Below are 16499 nucleotides of genomic sequence, written 5' to 3' on the forward strand. Positions count from 1 at the left end.
AAGATTTACAAATAAGTCAACATGACGGAAATGGTCAGTTGACCCCTTTAGGAGTTATTGCCCTTTATAGTCAATTTTTAACCATTTTTCGTAAATCTTAGTAATCTTTTACAAAAATCTTCTCCTCTGAAACTACTGGGCCAAATATTTCCAAACTTTAACTGAATGTTCCTTAGGGTATCTAGTTTGTAAATTGTATCCGAAGTTGTGATCTATCAACAAACATGGTCGCCATTGCTAAAAATAGAACATAGGGGTCAAATGCAGTTTTTGGCTTATAACTCAAAAACCAAAGCATTTAGAGCAAATCTGACATGGGATAATATTGTTTATCAGGTCAAGATCTATCTGCCCTGAAATTTTCAGATGAATCAGACAAACTGTTGTTGGGTTACTGCCCCTGAATTGGTAATTTTAAAGAAATTTTGCTGTTTTTGGTTATTATCTTGAATATTATTATAGATAGAGATAAACTGTAAACAGGAATAATGTTCAGCAAAGTAAGATTTACAAATAAGTCAACATGACGGAAATGGTCAGTTGACCCCTTTAGGAGTTATTGCCCTTTATAGTCAATTTTTAACCATTTTTCGTAAATCTTAGTAATCTTTTACAAAAATCTTCTCCTCTGAAACTACTGGGCCAAATATTTCCAAACTTTAACTGAATGTTCCTTAGGGTATCTAGTTTGTAAATTGTATCCGAAGTTGTGATCTATCAACAAACATGGTCGCCATTGCTAAAAATAGAACATAGGGGTCAAATGCAGTTTTTGGCTTATAACTCAAAAACCAAAGCATTTAGAGCAAATCTGACGTGGGTAATATTGTTTATCAGGTCAAGATCTATCTGCCCTGAAATTTTCAGATGAATCAGACAACCTGTTGTTGGGTTGCTGCTCCTGAATTGATAATTTTAAGGAAATTTTGCTGTTTTTGGTTATTATCTTGAATATTATTATAGATAGAGATAAACTGTAAACAGGAATAATGTTCAGCAAAGTAAGATTTACAAATAAGTCAACATGACGGAAATGGTCAGTTGACCCCTTTAGGAGTTATTGCCCTTTATAGTAAATTTTTAACCATTTTTCGTAAATCTTAGTAATCTTTTACAAAAATCTTCTCCTCTGAAACTACTGGGCCAAATATTTCCAAACTTTAACTGAATGTTCCTTAGGGTATCTAGTTTGTAAATTGTATCCGAAGTTGTGATCTATCAACAAACATGGTCGCCATTGCTAAAAATAGAACATAGGGGTCAAATGCAGTTTTTGGCTTATAACTCAAAAACCAAAGCATTTAGAGCAAATCTGACATGGGATAATATTGTTTATCAGGTCAAGATCTATCTGCCCTGAAATTTTCAGATGAATCAGACAACTTGTTGTTGGGTTACTGCCCCTGAATTGGTAATTTTAAAGAAATTTTGCTGTTTTTGGTTATTATCTTGAATATTATTATAGATAGAGATAAACTGTAAACAGGAATAATGTTCAGCAAAGTAAGATTTACAAATAAGTCAACATGACGAAAATGGTCAGTTGACCCCTTTAGGAGTTATTGCCCTTTATAGTCAATTTTTAACCATTTTTCGTAAATCTTAGTAATCTTTTACAAAAATCTTCTCCTCTGAAACTACTGGGCCAAATATTTCCAAACTTTAACTGAACGTTCCTTAGGGTATCTTGTTTGTAAATTGTATCCGAAGTTGTGATCTATCAACAAACATGGTCGCCATTGCTAAAAATAGAACATAGGGGTCAAATGCAGTTTTTGGCTTATAACTCAAAAACCAAAGCATTTAGAGCAAATCTGACGTTGGGTAATATTGTTGATCAGGTCAAGATCTATCTGCCCTGAAATTTTCAGATGAATCAGACAACCTGTTGTTGGGTTGCTGCCCCTGAATTGATAATTTTGCTGGTTTTTTTTTATTATCTTGAACATAATTATAGATAGAAATAAACTGTAAACAGCAATAATGTTCAGCAAAGTAAGATCTTTAATTAAGTCAAATTGTCCAAAATTGTCAATTGACCACTTAAGGAGTTATTGCCCTTTAAAGACTTTTTTCACAATTTGTTCATCATGTTGACTTACTTTAAAAAATCTTCTCCTTTGAAACTGCTGTATCAATTTCAGCCAAACTTAGGCTAAATGAGTTTCAGAGTATCTAGTATAAATTTTATATTTTATTTCCTTGTATGTCAAGAAACATAGCTCCTATGGCTAAAATAGAACATAGGAGAAAATGATTATTTTTTTTGGCTTTTGAAGAAAATAGGACGATCCAAAAAACATTTAAATAAATTGAAAAGCCAAAATAATCATTGATGAGAGATTTAACCAAAAGAATTAAGGTGAGCGATTCAGGCTCTTGAGAGCCTCTTGTTTCTTGTTGACTACACGGATACCAATTTTTTTCTTTACTGACCGCTTGTGGAACCCATCAGAATGTAGTTTATGTTCAACAGTTTGTTTAGAGAAAGGTTGATCAATGCTCTCATTAAAAATATTAGTAATTTCAGAAAAAGATTTATGGCGATGTTTTTTTACGCAACGGGAAAGTTTCTCATGTCCCGGTCATGAAAGGATTTTGGTCTGCCTGTTCTCTTAATGTTTTCCATATCACCCCGGTGCTCATCCCTCTTCAAAAAACTGTAAACAGTACTCTGTTTAATACCTGTCAATATGAAGATATCACTTTTTCTGTAACCTGCATCATTTAATGCAGAGAGACAACTTTTCTGATCAGATGTCAGTTCTTTTCCCTTGTGTCCCATTTTGTTTACATTAGCTACAATGTAAGTGCAGACGCCTCTGAAGTCATCACGCACGTGTCACATGGCAACCACATGTTTTTTCACATGATCATCTATATATAGATTCATTGCCATCCCGATTGTGACATGGAAATGATAGTCAAATCTTGTTTACCCTTCCATGACGTGACCGCCATTGTTGTTTTACGAGAACTTATGGTGGAGTACTGCAATTTTGTTATAGAATTTAGAAAATTAAGTTGAAAAAAAGAATAATGATATAGTGTGTCTTTAAACATGTTAAAAGACTAAAGAACTCTAAAGCCATCATATGAAAATAAATTGTACCTTGACAAAATTTGAGTGGTGTAAAATTTGTATTGAATTATCTCCCTTTGAAAGTATTTCTTTCATAAAAATGGGAATTAGTTTTAGAAATCTTTAACAAAGCTTGCTGGAAATTCCAATGTTTGAACGGTTAAACACTTACCAGACATGAAAAAAGCAGTATAAAGTCAGGTACCAAAGATGATTTGAGTGAGGGTTTAAATTGAATCCCGTCCCTAGGATTTTCATAGCATTCCATGGAATTTCCATGGCAAAATTGTTGCCATGAAAAGGATGGAGTATTGAAACGAGCTTTTTCATGGTTTTCATGAATTCCATGGCATCGAAAAAAAGAGTGACAGGGATTGTATACTCAGTATTTCCATCGTTGCCATTAAATCATAAAAGGATGGAAATCATGGCATCAATGGCAAATTGCCATGATTTCCATGGAAAGTATGGCATCAATGGCAGGTTGACATGGCCTCTATGAAAAGTATGGCATTAATGGCAGGTTGCCATGAAAATGATGGCAACAATTACAGATTGCCATGGAAAGTATGGCATCTATGGCATTTCCCTGGTATTCACTCACAAATGGACATGCAGACCTGTAATATTACCATGTATAGTTCTGTATAGTTTAATAACATATTCTTGTCCTTTGTCCTTTTTAAAATAGGACACTGGGAAAGTAAATATCTGCAGGAGTTCCCATCAGATTGAATTAACCTCATTACTTTCAAAATAAAGCTTCACCGTTAAAGTTTCATTGCCATATATTGCTAGCAAAATAGATAAAAAAAATAAAAACTCTTAAAATTAGACTATGTTTTAATGTAAAGTTAAACATTTTGGAAATGTTCAAAGTTCATTATTGCTATCTGACGTCTATCTTGTCTTGTGTTCCTTACTTGGCTTCGCCAGATGGTTGATGACCTAGTGGACAACTTTCCATTTCTTTCGTATGATGCCTAAAAAAAAGTTAAAATTGAGAATGGAAATGGAGAATGTGTCAAAGAGACAACAACCCGAATAGCAGAATCATATATATATACTAGTGAAATAAAACAAGTAGGTGGGGTTTTCCTTCGTTTTGACATATTGACTTGATGGGCTTTTCTCATTGTTGAAGGCTGTATGGTGAACTATAGTTGTTAATGTCTGTGTCATTTTGGTTAGATAGTTGTCATATTGGCAATCATACCACATCTTCTTTTTTATATTGAATTTACTATTTTTACCATATATCATTCAATATACAACAGAAACATCTAAAACTCGAAATTATAAAATTAAACTATGAAAAATAAGATGTTAAGCATGTTTTAAAAAGTAATTATATTTTTAGAAAAGAATCCTTGTAAAATCAAGGGCAGATAATTATAATGACCTGTTTTGGGGATTTTTTCAATAAAATAAGACCTGTTGGCTGTAACCCCAAATTTTCAAATATGTATATCATGTTTATATAAAAATTAATATTACAGGTGGTTTTACAACTTTTGATTTTTTTCCAAAATGTTTTGAAAGTCCAATATGTGCAAACATTACTTAAAAAGCATTCATAAGAATTTCGTTCATATAAAACTACTTACTCCAAGTCTGATTGAATGTGTCCATTCTTCAGTCCTATCAGAAAACAATTTTCTTTTGTTTCACCATGCAGTTCTGAAATATAAAACATATAACAATTAAAATATAAGAAATATTACAATTAAACAAAATAATTATTACATATTCTGTATGAAGTGTATAGGTTATTCTTTACTGTGATTAGTATTGGTCTTTTATTTCACTTTAACATCATAGGCCCATATTTACATGTATGTCTTGCCATTTTTAAAATCTTAAATTTGATCCATAATCATGATAATTCAGAACATATGTACTAATCTTAAAAGATAATACTTTTTGATTTTTCAGAATAGATGTCTATATATATCATGTATATAATTATGACAGTCATACTACAGATCTCCAATTTTGTCAAAACTACTATCGAATAATATTCTATAAAATAGATTGTCTTAAAGATATAAGTCTTGTCATAATACCACAGTAATTATGTACATGATGTAATTATGCAAAAATTGCATGGTCTTTTATAGTTATTCTCTTGATCCTACATGGTATTTATATATGTCACAATTTATTTGAAGGAAATAGCAGTTTCATAATATTCAAAAAGGTTGAAATACTAATATTCATAATTTGTACTTACCAGAAGATTTAATCCAAAATATATGAAAACATCAATCTTCACAAATCCAATAGTTATGTCATCAGAATTATACATCTGCACTTTTTAATGTTGATAGAATACTTTGGCTCTTTTTAGGCCACAACTCTACATCCATGGTAAAATTCATATTTTGGTCAAGATAAATAAGACATCTTTTCTTGTAATGTCTGCAAGTTCAAATTTTGAATCTGACCAGTGTTGGGGTTGTTTAGGGAGTTGTTTGATTCCTTGAAATGTTTCCCTAATTATACTATTAATTACCTAAATCTTAAATATTAGATATATATACATTGTAATAAGAAATAAAAAATATTCACCAATTTTTATCTATTATTTTTATATTTTGGACTGTAGAAATTTAAGAGAAATGTACAAAGCCATATGGTCTCCTTCTTTGGGCCCCAACTCTTGTCAATGAATGTGAACATATCATTTCCTGTCCATTTCACAGAGGCAAATGAAAACACATGGGAAACCTACATAACATTTCTATCACTAATTGTTAAGAAAGAGAATGCATGGAAATAATATTTGTGTATTATCCACACTGTATCATGATTATTACTTAATTAAAAAGAGATACACTTAATAATTAATTGTACTTGAAAATAAATTAATTTAACCTGCATTTCCTATGTTGGTAAATTAAAAAAATAACTTATTGTCTTCATTACTGTTAGTGAAATAAGTATATAATATTCTGGTCACTTTTTATTTGTTTAAATGTATATAAATAGCAACACATAACATAAAGTTATAAATTACCTAACAATGCTATCACATTTTATATTTAATTGAATTTAATATGCAATCTTTAAGACTCTTCAAATATATGTTGGATTTCAGGGTGGTACAAATACTGGCTTTATGGCACAAATAATTATCATGCACACTCATCAGTATTGATAACTTTTTCATTTGAAAAAAAAATTAAAGGAACTTAATCTTTAGGTGGATTCCATCTCGGGGATCCAGCAATTTTTAAGCGGAATCCTCCTAATATTCTCATACAGGAGTATTGATAATGTTTCAAATCATCAAAATATTCTAAGTCCAATTTGCCTTCGTTTTCATCCTAGAAAATTTCTAAGTGTTGCTTTTCCATCGTTTGCCTTCCTTAAAAATTTCAAAGTCCAAGTTTGCCATCGTTACCATCCCCCCAAAAAGTTAAAGTCCAAACTTTGCCATCGATTGCCATAGATTTTCATCCTTTCCATGGAATTTCTTTTATACAAAATATGAAAACGATGGCAATTTTTGCCATGAATTTCATGGAATTTCATCAAATTTTACATCGTTTCCATCCTTTTTCCATGAAAAATCTATGGCATTGATGGAATGCCATGAAAATCCTAGGGACGGGCTTTTGAGGGCTTTAGTCAATTTTGCAGGATCAAAATTATTTTTGTAAATGGTTAAAATTACAAGTCTCTAGCAAAATCATTGAATTAGGAATATATTACATATGTATTTTCCTAAATATTTAAGTGAATTTGTTTTCATACTTTTCAGAATGTAGTGATAATATGTGGTGATAGTGATATGGAATTCTGGGGTGATTCTGATTCAAGTGATTCAGAATTATCAGATGGGGTAAGTTAATGTTGGATATTGGATTAACAATATTTCTCCACTGGAGACAGTTAAATTTTTATATTAAAAGCATAAGGCTTGCTGAGCTTTTTAAATAGTTAAATTTAATTTTTGAGAGTAGAGAAATATGATTATACAAGGGTTATAGAGGTGGGCTCTTTTTTCTAATTGTTTTTTTTCCTTCCTTTTTAAACATTTTTATAGATATTAACGTCACATCATCAGGCATGGTCGCATTTTTTCAGGACTTCACAATAGGAAATTACAAAGAAATCAAGATTATACTCATTTATAATTAAATTTCAACCTGTCATTTGCTGAAAACAGATATTTCACCAGTGAGGAGAAATATCTTTCTCGCAGCACTCAAAAAATGTAAATATGTTTTTCAATCTTTTATTTGTTTTTCAGTAGTCAGGATTTAACATACATGTACCCTACAATACCACCTGACAATGGTATCAAGGAGTTACATATAGAAAATAATTCAGTATATAATTATATCACTGACAAATTGATTTTTACAATAATAGTATTTAAGGTTACATATAAGTTTTATTTGGTAATATTCTCTTGCTCTCTGACTTGCTCTCATACAATACAAGTACTCTCCACTCATTTGTTTTGCTACAATATGTATCTTGACTTACATTTAAAAAAAAAATATTTTTAAAGACTGAACAAACAAAAAAATCAAAAGCTCAAGGATAAATTTTTGCTCACAATACATTGTAATATATATAAAAGAAAAAGAAAATATCTCATTTATATCAATTAATAATTAATTAAATATTACATGTAAAGGAGACCAAAATTTTTCACAAACTTGGACTCTATCATTTTTCTCTGCAATATAATATTCGAGAAATTGGTATTTCTTTATTCTATTTTAATTTACATTTGTATATATAATTCTTTGTAATTATGACTAGCAGATTCAGTAATAAACTTTCATGTTTGCAAGCAAGAAACACATTTTCTTTGTTAAGAACAAAGTTTACAAAAAAAAGATTTACTACATTTGAAAAAGACTACCACAATTGAAAAGTTATTGGGCATTCAAAAAATAGGTGTTCAATGGTTTCTTCACCAAGTTTACAAAAAGTACACATCTTGGAGTCTTTTAATTCAATTTTGTATAAAAAGGTATCAGTTGCTATGATTCTATGCAAAAATTTGTATTGAAAGGTTCTTAAATAAACATCTTTACAGGATTTTTTGATTATCCTGAAATATTCTGACCATTCTGTTGTATCAATAATCAATAGTTCTTCCCATTTCGAAAATTTAACTGTTGGTAGTAGTTCAATAACTTTATTTACTAAATTTTTATATACAAATTTAGCTTTCACATTATCTATAAATCCAAATCATGCTTTAAGCAGTTCTCTTTAAGGCATTTTTTCATAGTCTGAGGGATTCTTCAAATCAGACCATGATATTTGATAAAATTGTTGATGTAAATCTACATTGTAGCTAAAAACTATGATTTATCCCTTCATCTCCAAAAATGATACATATTAGATATTTGAATTTTATATTGTATATTGATCATGTTGATATGAAACTTTAGTGAAAACAAATATATTCAGTTATTATTTAAACATTTAAAAGGTATATGGATGGATTAGAAATAAAAACTGGTGGCATAAAATGTTACGATTGTCTGTTGTAGGTCCTTTCATTTGTCAGTATTTCCAAAATAAGTACTGTGAATTCATTTAATTTTGTGGATACCAATTTTCGTGAATGAAGGAAAACATGCGTGTTCGTGGACATTTCGTTTAGTGGTTTTGATGAAGTCTTCTTGCAAGCCTTATGAAAATTTGTCATTCATTGAGCATTTAATTTCGTGGTTCACCTATAACCACCATATCCATGAAAATTAGTATCCAATGAATAATAATGAATCTACAGTATTAATTAATATCCCAAAGATTTCATGTTAAATATTTAAAGTATATGATTACCGGTACGTAAAATTGAGAATGGAAATGGGGAATGTGTCAAAGAGACAACAACCCGACCATAGAGCAGACAACAGCCAAAGGCCACCAATGGGTCTTCAATGCAGCGAGAAACTCCAACACCCGGAAGAGTACTTAAGCTGGCCCCTTAACAAATATGTATACTAGTTCAGTGATAATGACATCATACTAAACTCCAAATTATACACAAGAAACTAAAATTAAAAATGATACAAGACTAGCAAAGGCCAGAGGCTCCTAACTTGAGTAAAATCACAAAAATACTGAACTCTGAGGAAAATAAATGGTAAATTTGGGGGAAATACTATTGAACATATCATGACAAATCTTCTAATTACATGAATTACAGGATAAATGGACGTGTACAGAATGTGATACAAAAAATTCTCCTTTAAATGGTCACTGCGGACATTGTAAAAAAGTACGTCCAAACTGGTTACCAGAGACTACAAGAAAGAGACGTTTGGAAAAAATGAACTCGAAAGATAAGGCACTTTTATCTTCTTCTGAATGTAGTGACATATCGCACATCTCTTCAAAAATTCAACGTCGTTCTTCAAGAGACCGTCTTACGTCGATAGAATTGGAATCGGACAAGGATTTAATAGCTGAGGAAGAGGACTCAGGAATTAGTACTCTGTCCAGACAGCAATCTAGTCAAGAAAATTTAGCCGAAAATAAACTGAAATCATATTCGTCACTGATAGAAAATTCTTCCACGTTAGGATCGTTTAGAACTTTGTTAAACTTTCAAACAACAGCATCGGCAAAAAATAAAGATGAAATGACAATATCAAATAAAATAGATAAATTGGACAAACCACAAAAAGATTTGAAGCTTGAGAAAAGTTCAAACATTAAGGAATTCGAAAATTCTCAATCACAACTCGGTCAGTGTTGTATCTGTTTCAGCCGGCCTAAAACTGCCAGCATTATTCATGGCTGCACTGGACATCAAGTATGTTGTTATAGATGTGCCAAGCGACTGAAAAGACTTGCAAAACCATGCCCCCTTTGTAGACGACCTATTCAAAAGGTCATTAAAAACTATTCTGCCTAAATATTTATATACTTTTTACTGGCCATATTTACATTTTCCCGCGTTGCAACGAATAGGGGGAAAAATTTGTATTAACGATGCGTATGAATTTTCTAATTTAGTCACATGAAAATTTTCATGTGTGGGAAAATATTTTGAAAGCCTTCACTTTCTACCCAACAGTCGTAGTGTCAAGTTTATTTTTACATATTTCAGATATGTAACATTTTTAGCTTAATTCATGTTCCTGCTCATGGTGAGTGGTGTTTTGTTACGAATAATTATATTTCATTTTTTTTTTAGCTCACATGGCCCACAGGGCCAAGTGAGCTTATGCCATCACTTGGCGTCCGTCGTCGTCTGTCGTCGTCTGTCGTCGTAAACTATTTCAAGAATCTTCTCCTCTGAAACTGCTAGGCCAAATACTTCCAAACTTTAACTGAATGTTCCTTAGGGTATTTAGTTTATAAATTGTATCTGAAGTTTTGATCTATCAACAAACATGGTCGCCATTGCTAAAAATAGAACATAGGGGTCAAATGCAGTTTTTGGCTTATTACTCAAAAACTGAAGCATTTAGAGCAAATCTGACATGGGGGTAAAATTGATTATCAGGTCAAGATCTATCTGCCCTGAAATTTTCAGATGAATCGAACAACCTGTTGTTGGGTTGCTGTCCCTGAATTGGAAATTTTAAGGAAATTTTGCTGTTTTTGGTTATTATCATGAATATTATTATAGGTAGAGATAAACTGTAAACAGCAAAAATGTTCAGCAAAGTAAGACCTAAAAATTAGTAAACATGACTGAAATGGTCAGTTGACCCCTTTAGGAGTTATTGCCCTTTATAGTCAATTTTTAACCATTTTTCATAAATCTTAGTTATCTTTTACAAAAATCTTCTCCTCTGAAACTACTGGGCCTAAACTTGGCCACAACCATCATTGGGGAATCTAGTTTTAAAATTGTGTCTGGTGACCCGGCCAACCAACCAAAATGGCCGCCATGGGTAAAAATAAAACATAGGGGTAAAATGCAGTTTTTGGCTTATAACTCAAAAACCAAAGCATTTAGAGCAAATCTGACATAGGGGTTAATTTGTTTATCAGGTCAAGATCTATCTGCCCTGAAATTTTCAGATAAATTGGACAACCCATTGTTGGGTTGCTGCCCCTGAATTGGTAATTTTAAGGAAATTTTGCTGTTTTGGTTATTATCTTGAATATTAATTTGTTATAGATAGAGATAAACTGTAAACAGCAATAATGTTCAGCAAAGTTAGATTTACAAATAAGTCAACATGACCGAAATGGTCAGTTGACCAGAGATGGGTCTGATTACTTTCAATGTAATTGATTAAATTACAATTACTTTGTCATTTGTACGATTAAATTAAATTAATGATTACATCGTTTCTGAAAGTATCTGATTAAATTAATGATTACATTGGCAAAGTAATCATGATTACATCTGATTACAATGAATTTAAAAACAAAACATTTTGAATGATGTGAATGAATAAACGTTCATAACTATAGCATTTTTGAGAAAGTATTTTATTTGGTTCAATTATAAAATGATAACTTCAAATTAAACTTCATTTATTTAAATAAACACCAAATTTCACTACTTATATATACATTACACTAGTACTTTATCACCAATGATCTCTGAATTATTTTGAATTAAATTTAATAACGATATATCATAATCAAGAGTTTTTTTGTTCGTCTTCTGACCTCTTTCATAATTTATATGTATTCCAAGTTGCAGTTTATGGAAGTTTAAATGTGGATGAAATAAAGTTACCAGTTAAAACTATGTTAAATTTTAAAAGAAATGTTTAATCAAATTGTAAACAATATGTAAGTACTAAAAATCATTGCATTTTACATGTCCAGTCCAAATACAAAAAAAATTTAAACAACATATTTGTCCAACTTTTAATTTAGTTTGTGCTAATTAGATAAATTTTCATGTCTGATTTATCTTTTATCATATATATTTCCCTACAGCTATTTCTTTCATTTGCGCCGATTTTTTTACAGGTAAATTACAGGTGAAATGATATAAGAAGATGTGGTATGAGTGCCAATGAGACAACTCTCCATACCAGTAATGTTATTTTCATTTATCGTTAAAGACCTCTTCCGTTAGCGAGTTGTACATATGTTATGAATTGTCAATCATGACATGTATATAACTGTTGTCTCCTGCTTAAAATCAAGAAGTAAAAACCTAAGATAAAAGCACTTTGTTTATACTAAAATGACGAATCAAAAATATATGTACAGCATTCAAATCCATAAAAACGGAATACATTCAAATCATAAATCTGTTCTTGCCGAGTATGTAGAGGCAACACATCTAATATATTCCTTTTTTATGATTTCGTCTCTTCTATATTTGGCGTAATTGTCGATAACGAAGGCCATCTTTTCTTTGTTTGGCATACGTACTGGTGGGGGCATTTCTAGAATTCGCATTTTCTCACAAGGAAGCTATTAAACAAGGAGTTCCAAATGGTGCAGTTAAAATCATCCCTTCGTTAATTTTATGGACGCCATCACGAATTGGTTGACCGTTATGGAATGTGTACTTGTACGTTGTCTAAGAATGTATGACGTTTGTCATCAGAAGTAGCGGAGCGTCAGACAATGTCAAACGTGAGCAGTCATAGATTTTATTTAGGGAAAGGAATGGTAACCCGAAACATTGGGATAGCCATTTACCAATTGCAATGTCACTTGATTTGTCTTTATACTCTGTGCTCACCCCATGTAAAAGTATTAACTTACCTGTAACTTACCTGTAAATCCAATTAGGCAAAAATATCATTCAAAGTTGACAAAAATCACAAAAGATTAAAATTCAGGGTTAAAAAAAAGTATTACTTGAATATATAACAGTTATTATCAAATATTAATATGAAGATCATTATAAAACAATGAATATACATGTATGTAAAATCGGCGCAAATGAAAAAATTAAATCGGCGCAAATGAAGGAATGAAAATTTTCAAAATCGGCGCAAATGTCATACGGTACAATATCTTTTACCAAAAAGGTATATAATTGTATTATATGTCTCTACTTAGGCTAATGATGATTTTTCAATACTGTAACTTTATTTTTTACTGAAGTAGACATGCTTGAAGTAACCAAACCATTTTAATATGTTTAAAATTTATCATATATGAATAAAAAAGAGGTTCATTTAATGACCAAAAACACAAATTTAGATTTTTTTTTCATTTTAATCAGAATGTAATCAAAAAGTAATCATGATTACAGGGTATTTTGAAAAGTAATTGATTAAATAAATTACATGTAAATCATATTTTTGGCTGATTAATGATTACACTGATTACATGAAAAATAGTAATCAATTACAGCTGATTAACGATTACAATTACAATTACCCCAAGTCTGCAGTTGACCCCTTTAGGAGTTATTGCCCTTTATAGTCAAATTTTAACCAATTTTCGTAAATCTTAGTAATCTTTTACAAAAATCTTCTCCTCTGAAACTACTGGGCCAAATTAATCCAAACTTGGCCACAATCATCTTTTGGGTATCTAGTTTAAAAAATGTGTCCGGTGACCCGGCCATCCAAACAAGATGGCTGCCACGGCTAAAAGTAGAACATAGGGGTAAAATGTCAAAAACCAAAGCATTAAGATCAAATCTGACTGTGGTTGAATTGTTTATCAGGTCAAAATCTATCTGCCCTGAAATATTCAGATGGATCGAACGACACGTTGCTAGGTTGCTGCCCCTGAATTGGTAATTTTAGGAAATTTTGCAGTTTTTAGCTCACCTTTCCTAAAATGAAATGTGAGCAGCTTTTCTCATCACTTGGCGTCTGTTGTCGTCGTCTGTCATCGTTAACAATTTTTCAAACATCTTCTCCTCTGAAACTACTGAATGGATTTGGATGAAACTTGAGCATGATTGTTCCTTAGATTATCTTGCACAAAGTTTGTGCCTCGATTTTTGATCCGTCAAAAAACATGGCCGCCTTTACTTAAAATAGAACATAGGGGTCAAATGCAGTTTTTGGCTTATATCTCAAAAAATAAAGCATTTAAAGCAAATCTGACAAGGGGTAAAAATGTTCATTAGGTCCAGATCTATCAGCCCTGAAATTTTCAGATGAATCAAACAACCCATTGTTGGGTTGCTGACACTTAATTGGTAATTTTAAGGAAATTTTGCAGTTTTTGGTCATTATCTTGAATATTATTATAGTTAAAGATAAACTGTAAACAGCAAAAATGATCAGCAAAGTAAGATCTACAAATAAGTTTAATATATAAATACAAATAATATGACCAAAATTGTCAATTGACCCCTTAAGGGGTTATTGTCCTTTTATGACAATTTTTCACAATTTGTTCATCATATTTGCTAACTTTAAAAAATCTTCTCCTCTAAAACTACTCAACCAAATTCAACCAAACTTCATTTGAATGATCAGTAGGGTGTATAAGTGTGTGTTTTATTTTCTATTTCGTCAAAAAACATGGCCGAAGGCATTGTTTACCAGGTGAGCGATTCAGGCTCTTGAGAGCCTCTTTTTTTTTTAACAAGTATACCTCTGGAGAGGGTCTTCTGAGCATAGGATTGGACACAGGTTTCCAACTTTTTTCCACTACATATTTGGTATTTAATGTAGTTTGACCCGAGTTAACTCGTTTTAGTTGGTTGTTCCTGGCCGGCGGGATCGTCGATGAAAGAACCTTTGTTATTATTTGGTATTTATTTGCTCCCATAGCCTTTGATCTTCCAAGATCTAACCACAAGGCAGTGGTACTATAATTTACCATAGTTGGGGCAGTATTGATGAGTGTAAGGGGGTGTCCACACGACGATGGGCCTACACACTGCATCACCAGGGTCCTTGTTGCTCTGAGATCCTTTACAATAATGCCTAGGATGCAAGGTTCTAGTTACAATGTGCTGTCACTGGGAAGTATTGTAGAAGTCTTGAATACTGAAGAGGCTATGTACTGGCAGAAATACTTACACACTCAGCTGTCTTTTCAACTACAAAGCAGGCTAGTGATAAAGAACCTATGGCTCTTACCACAAGAGACACTTACAAAATCCTGTGGTACAAACCACCAGCAAACAAAAAAAAGAGTATAATATACTATACATGTTTCTCTCCCTATGTGCATTGATGATTCGATTTCACTATTTTTTGTAAAATTCATTTTTCTTTTGTCGAGGCATGAGTTACAGTCTTTTCTTTAGCATGATTTAAGATTCTCTTTCTCTCTTTTCCAATAGTTGTCAACATCTTATATTAATCACAGAATGCTTGCCTCAGAGGTGAATGTCTGTCTATGGATTTGCAGGTTTAGATAAAATGTTAAGCTTGTTTTAAGTTACCAAATAGATGGTTTTCAAGAGAATAAACTTGCCAATTTTCTAGGTTGTACTGAAAAAGGGGTCGTCCCGATAGTCCGACACACACTAGTCCGACACTCATTGGTCCGACACTCATTAGTCCGACACTCATTGGTCCGACACTCATTAGTCCGACACTCGATAGTCCGACACTCAATAGTCCGACACTCAATAGTTCGACACTCGATCATTTTCCACTACCTTGAAAAACAAGTGTGGACACACTGACATGTCTTACCTGTATAACGTTAAATTTAATTGATCAATGTCAGGGGCGGATCCAGCCATTTAAAAAAGGGGGTGTCTGTGTTCCCAACCCAAGGTACATGTCCCGATACAAATCATTGATCGGCCAAAAAAAGGGGGTCCAAACCAACGACCCCCCCCCCCACCCCCCCCCCCCCCCCCCCACACACACACACATGAGGTCGAGGTGAGATATACCCTTTCAGACAAACGTGTATATATAAAAAAGGAGATTTGGTGTACTTGCCAATGAGACAACTCTAAACAAGAGACCAATGACACAGAAATTAACTATAGGTCACCGTACGGCCTTCAACAATGAGCAAAGCCCATGAAGCATAGTCAGCTATAAAAGGCCCCGAAATAACAAATGTAAAAAAATTCAAACGAGAAAACTAACGGCCAAATAAATGTACAAATAAATGAAAGACAAAGGCCAGATATACAATCATTCCATACTCCAAATATAGTTAACATATTACTTATAATAAAAGTGAAATTAACATTGCAAAAATCTGAACTATCCCAGTCTCTCTTTCTGTTACAGAAGTCGCAAGTGAGACACTAAATACAAAAAGATGTGATGTAATTTCCAATGAGACAACTCTTCACAGGAGACCAAATAACACAGTAATTAACAATTATAGGCCATCTTACGGCCTTAACTAACTTTAACCTTGCAATGTACTTTTTAAAAATTATGCCAATTCTATTTTAAGTGAACAATAAGACTGAGATAAAAACCAATTTATCATACAATTAATAAAAACCTCACCAAAGGAACATGTGTACTAAGTTTCAAGTTGATACGAGTACTGCTTCATAATAAACCACATTGACTAAAAATCTGTTCGCATGAACAGACGAACGAACTTACGGACA

General features: G+C 32.1%; 1 protein-coding gene and 1 long non-coding RNA gene across 8 annotated transcripts in view; one reads left to right on the forward strand and one right to left on the reverse strand.

Moving 5' to 3' along the window:
• Nucleotides 1–9978, forward strand: part of LOC139529122 (E3 ubiquitin-protein ligase Mdm2-like) — a 35096-nt gene extending 25118 nt beyond the window's left edge. For all 6 annotated transcript variants that reach the window (XM_071325438.1, XM_071325434.1, XM_071325437.1 and 3 more), the window contains 2 exons: nucleotides 6849–6929; nucleotides 9267–9978. In XM_071325438.1, coding sequence (XP_071181539.1) covers nucleotides 6849–6929; nucleotides 9267–9977 — 792 coding nt within the window. In that variant the 3' untranslated portion in view covers nucleotide 9978. The remainder of the gene's footprint in view (nucleotides 1–6848; nucleotides 6930–9266) is intronic.
• On the reverse strand, nucleotides 3908–6362 carry LOC139529135 (uncharacterized). 2 transcript variants are annotated; one of them, XR_011665762.1, is made up of 3 exons: nucleotides 5316–6362; nucleotides 4690–4762; nucleotides 3908–4065 (listed from the first exon to the last, which is right to left on the reverse strand). It is a non-coding gene; the product is annotated as an uncharacterized lncRNA (long non-coding RNA). The 2 variants fall into 2 exon arrangements; XR_011665761.1 differs by lacking the exon at nucleotides 5316–6362 and having other exon boundaries at nucleotides 4690–5288.
• Nucleotides 9979–16499: the final 6521 nt, after the last annotated feature.

This window comes from Mytilus edulis, chromosome 6, assembly GCF_963676685.1.
Source record: "Mytilus edulis chromosome 6, xbMytEdul2.2, whole genome shotgun sequence".
In the NCBI taxonomy this organism is placed as follows: Eukaryota; Metazoa; Mollusca; class Bivalvia; order Mytilida; family Mytilidae; genus Mytilus; species Mytilus edulis.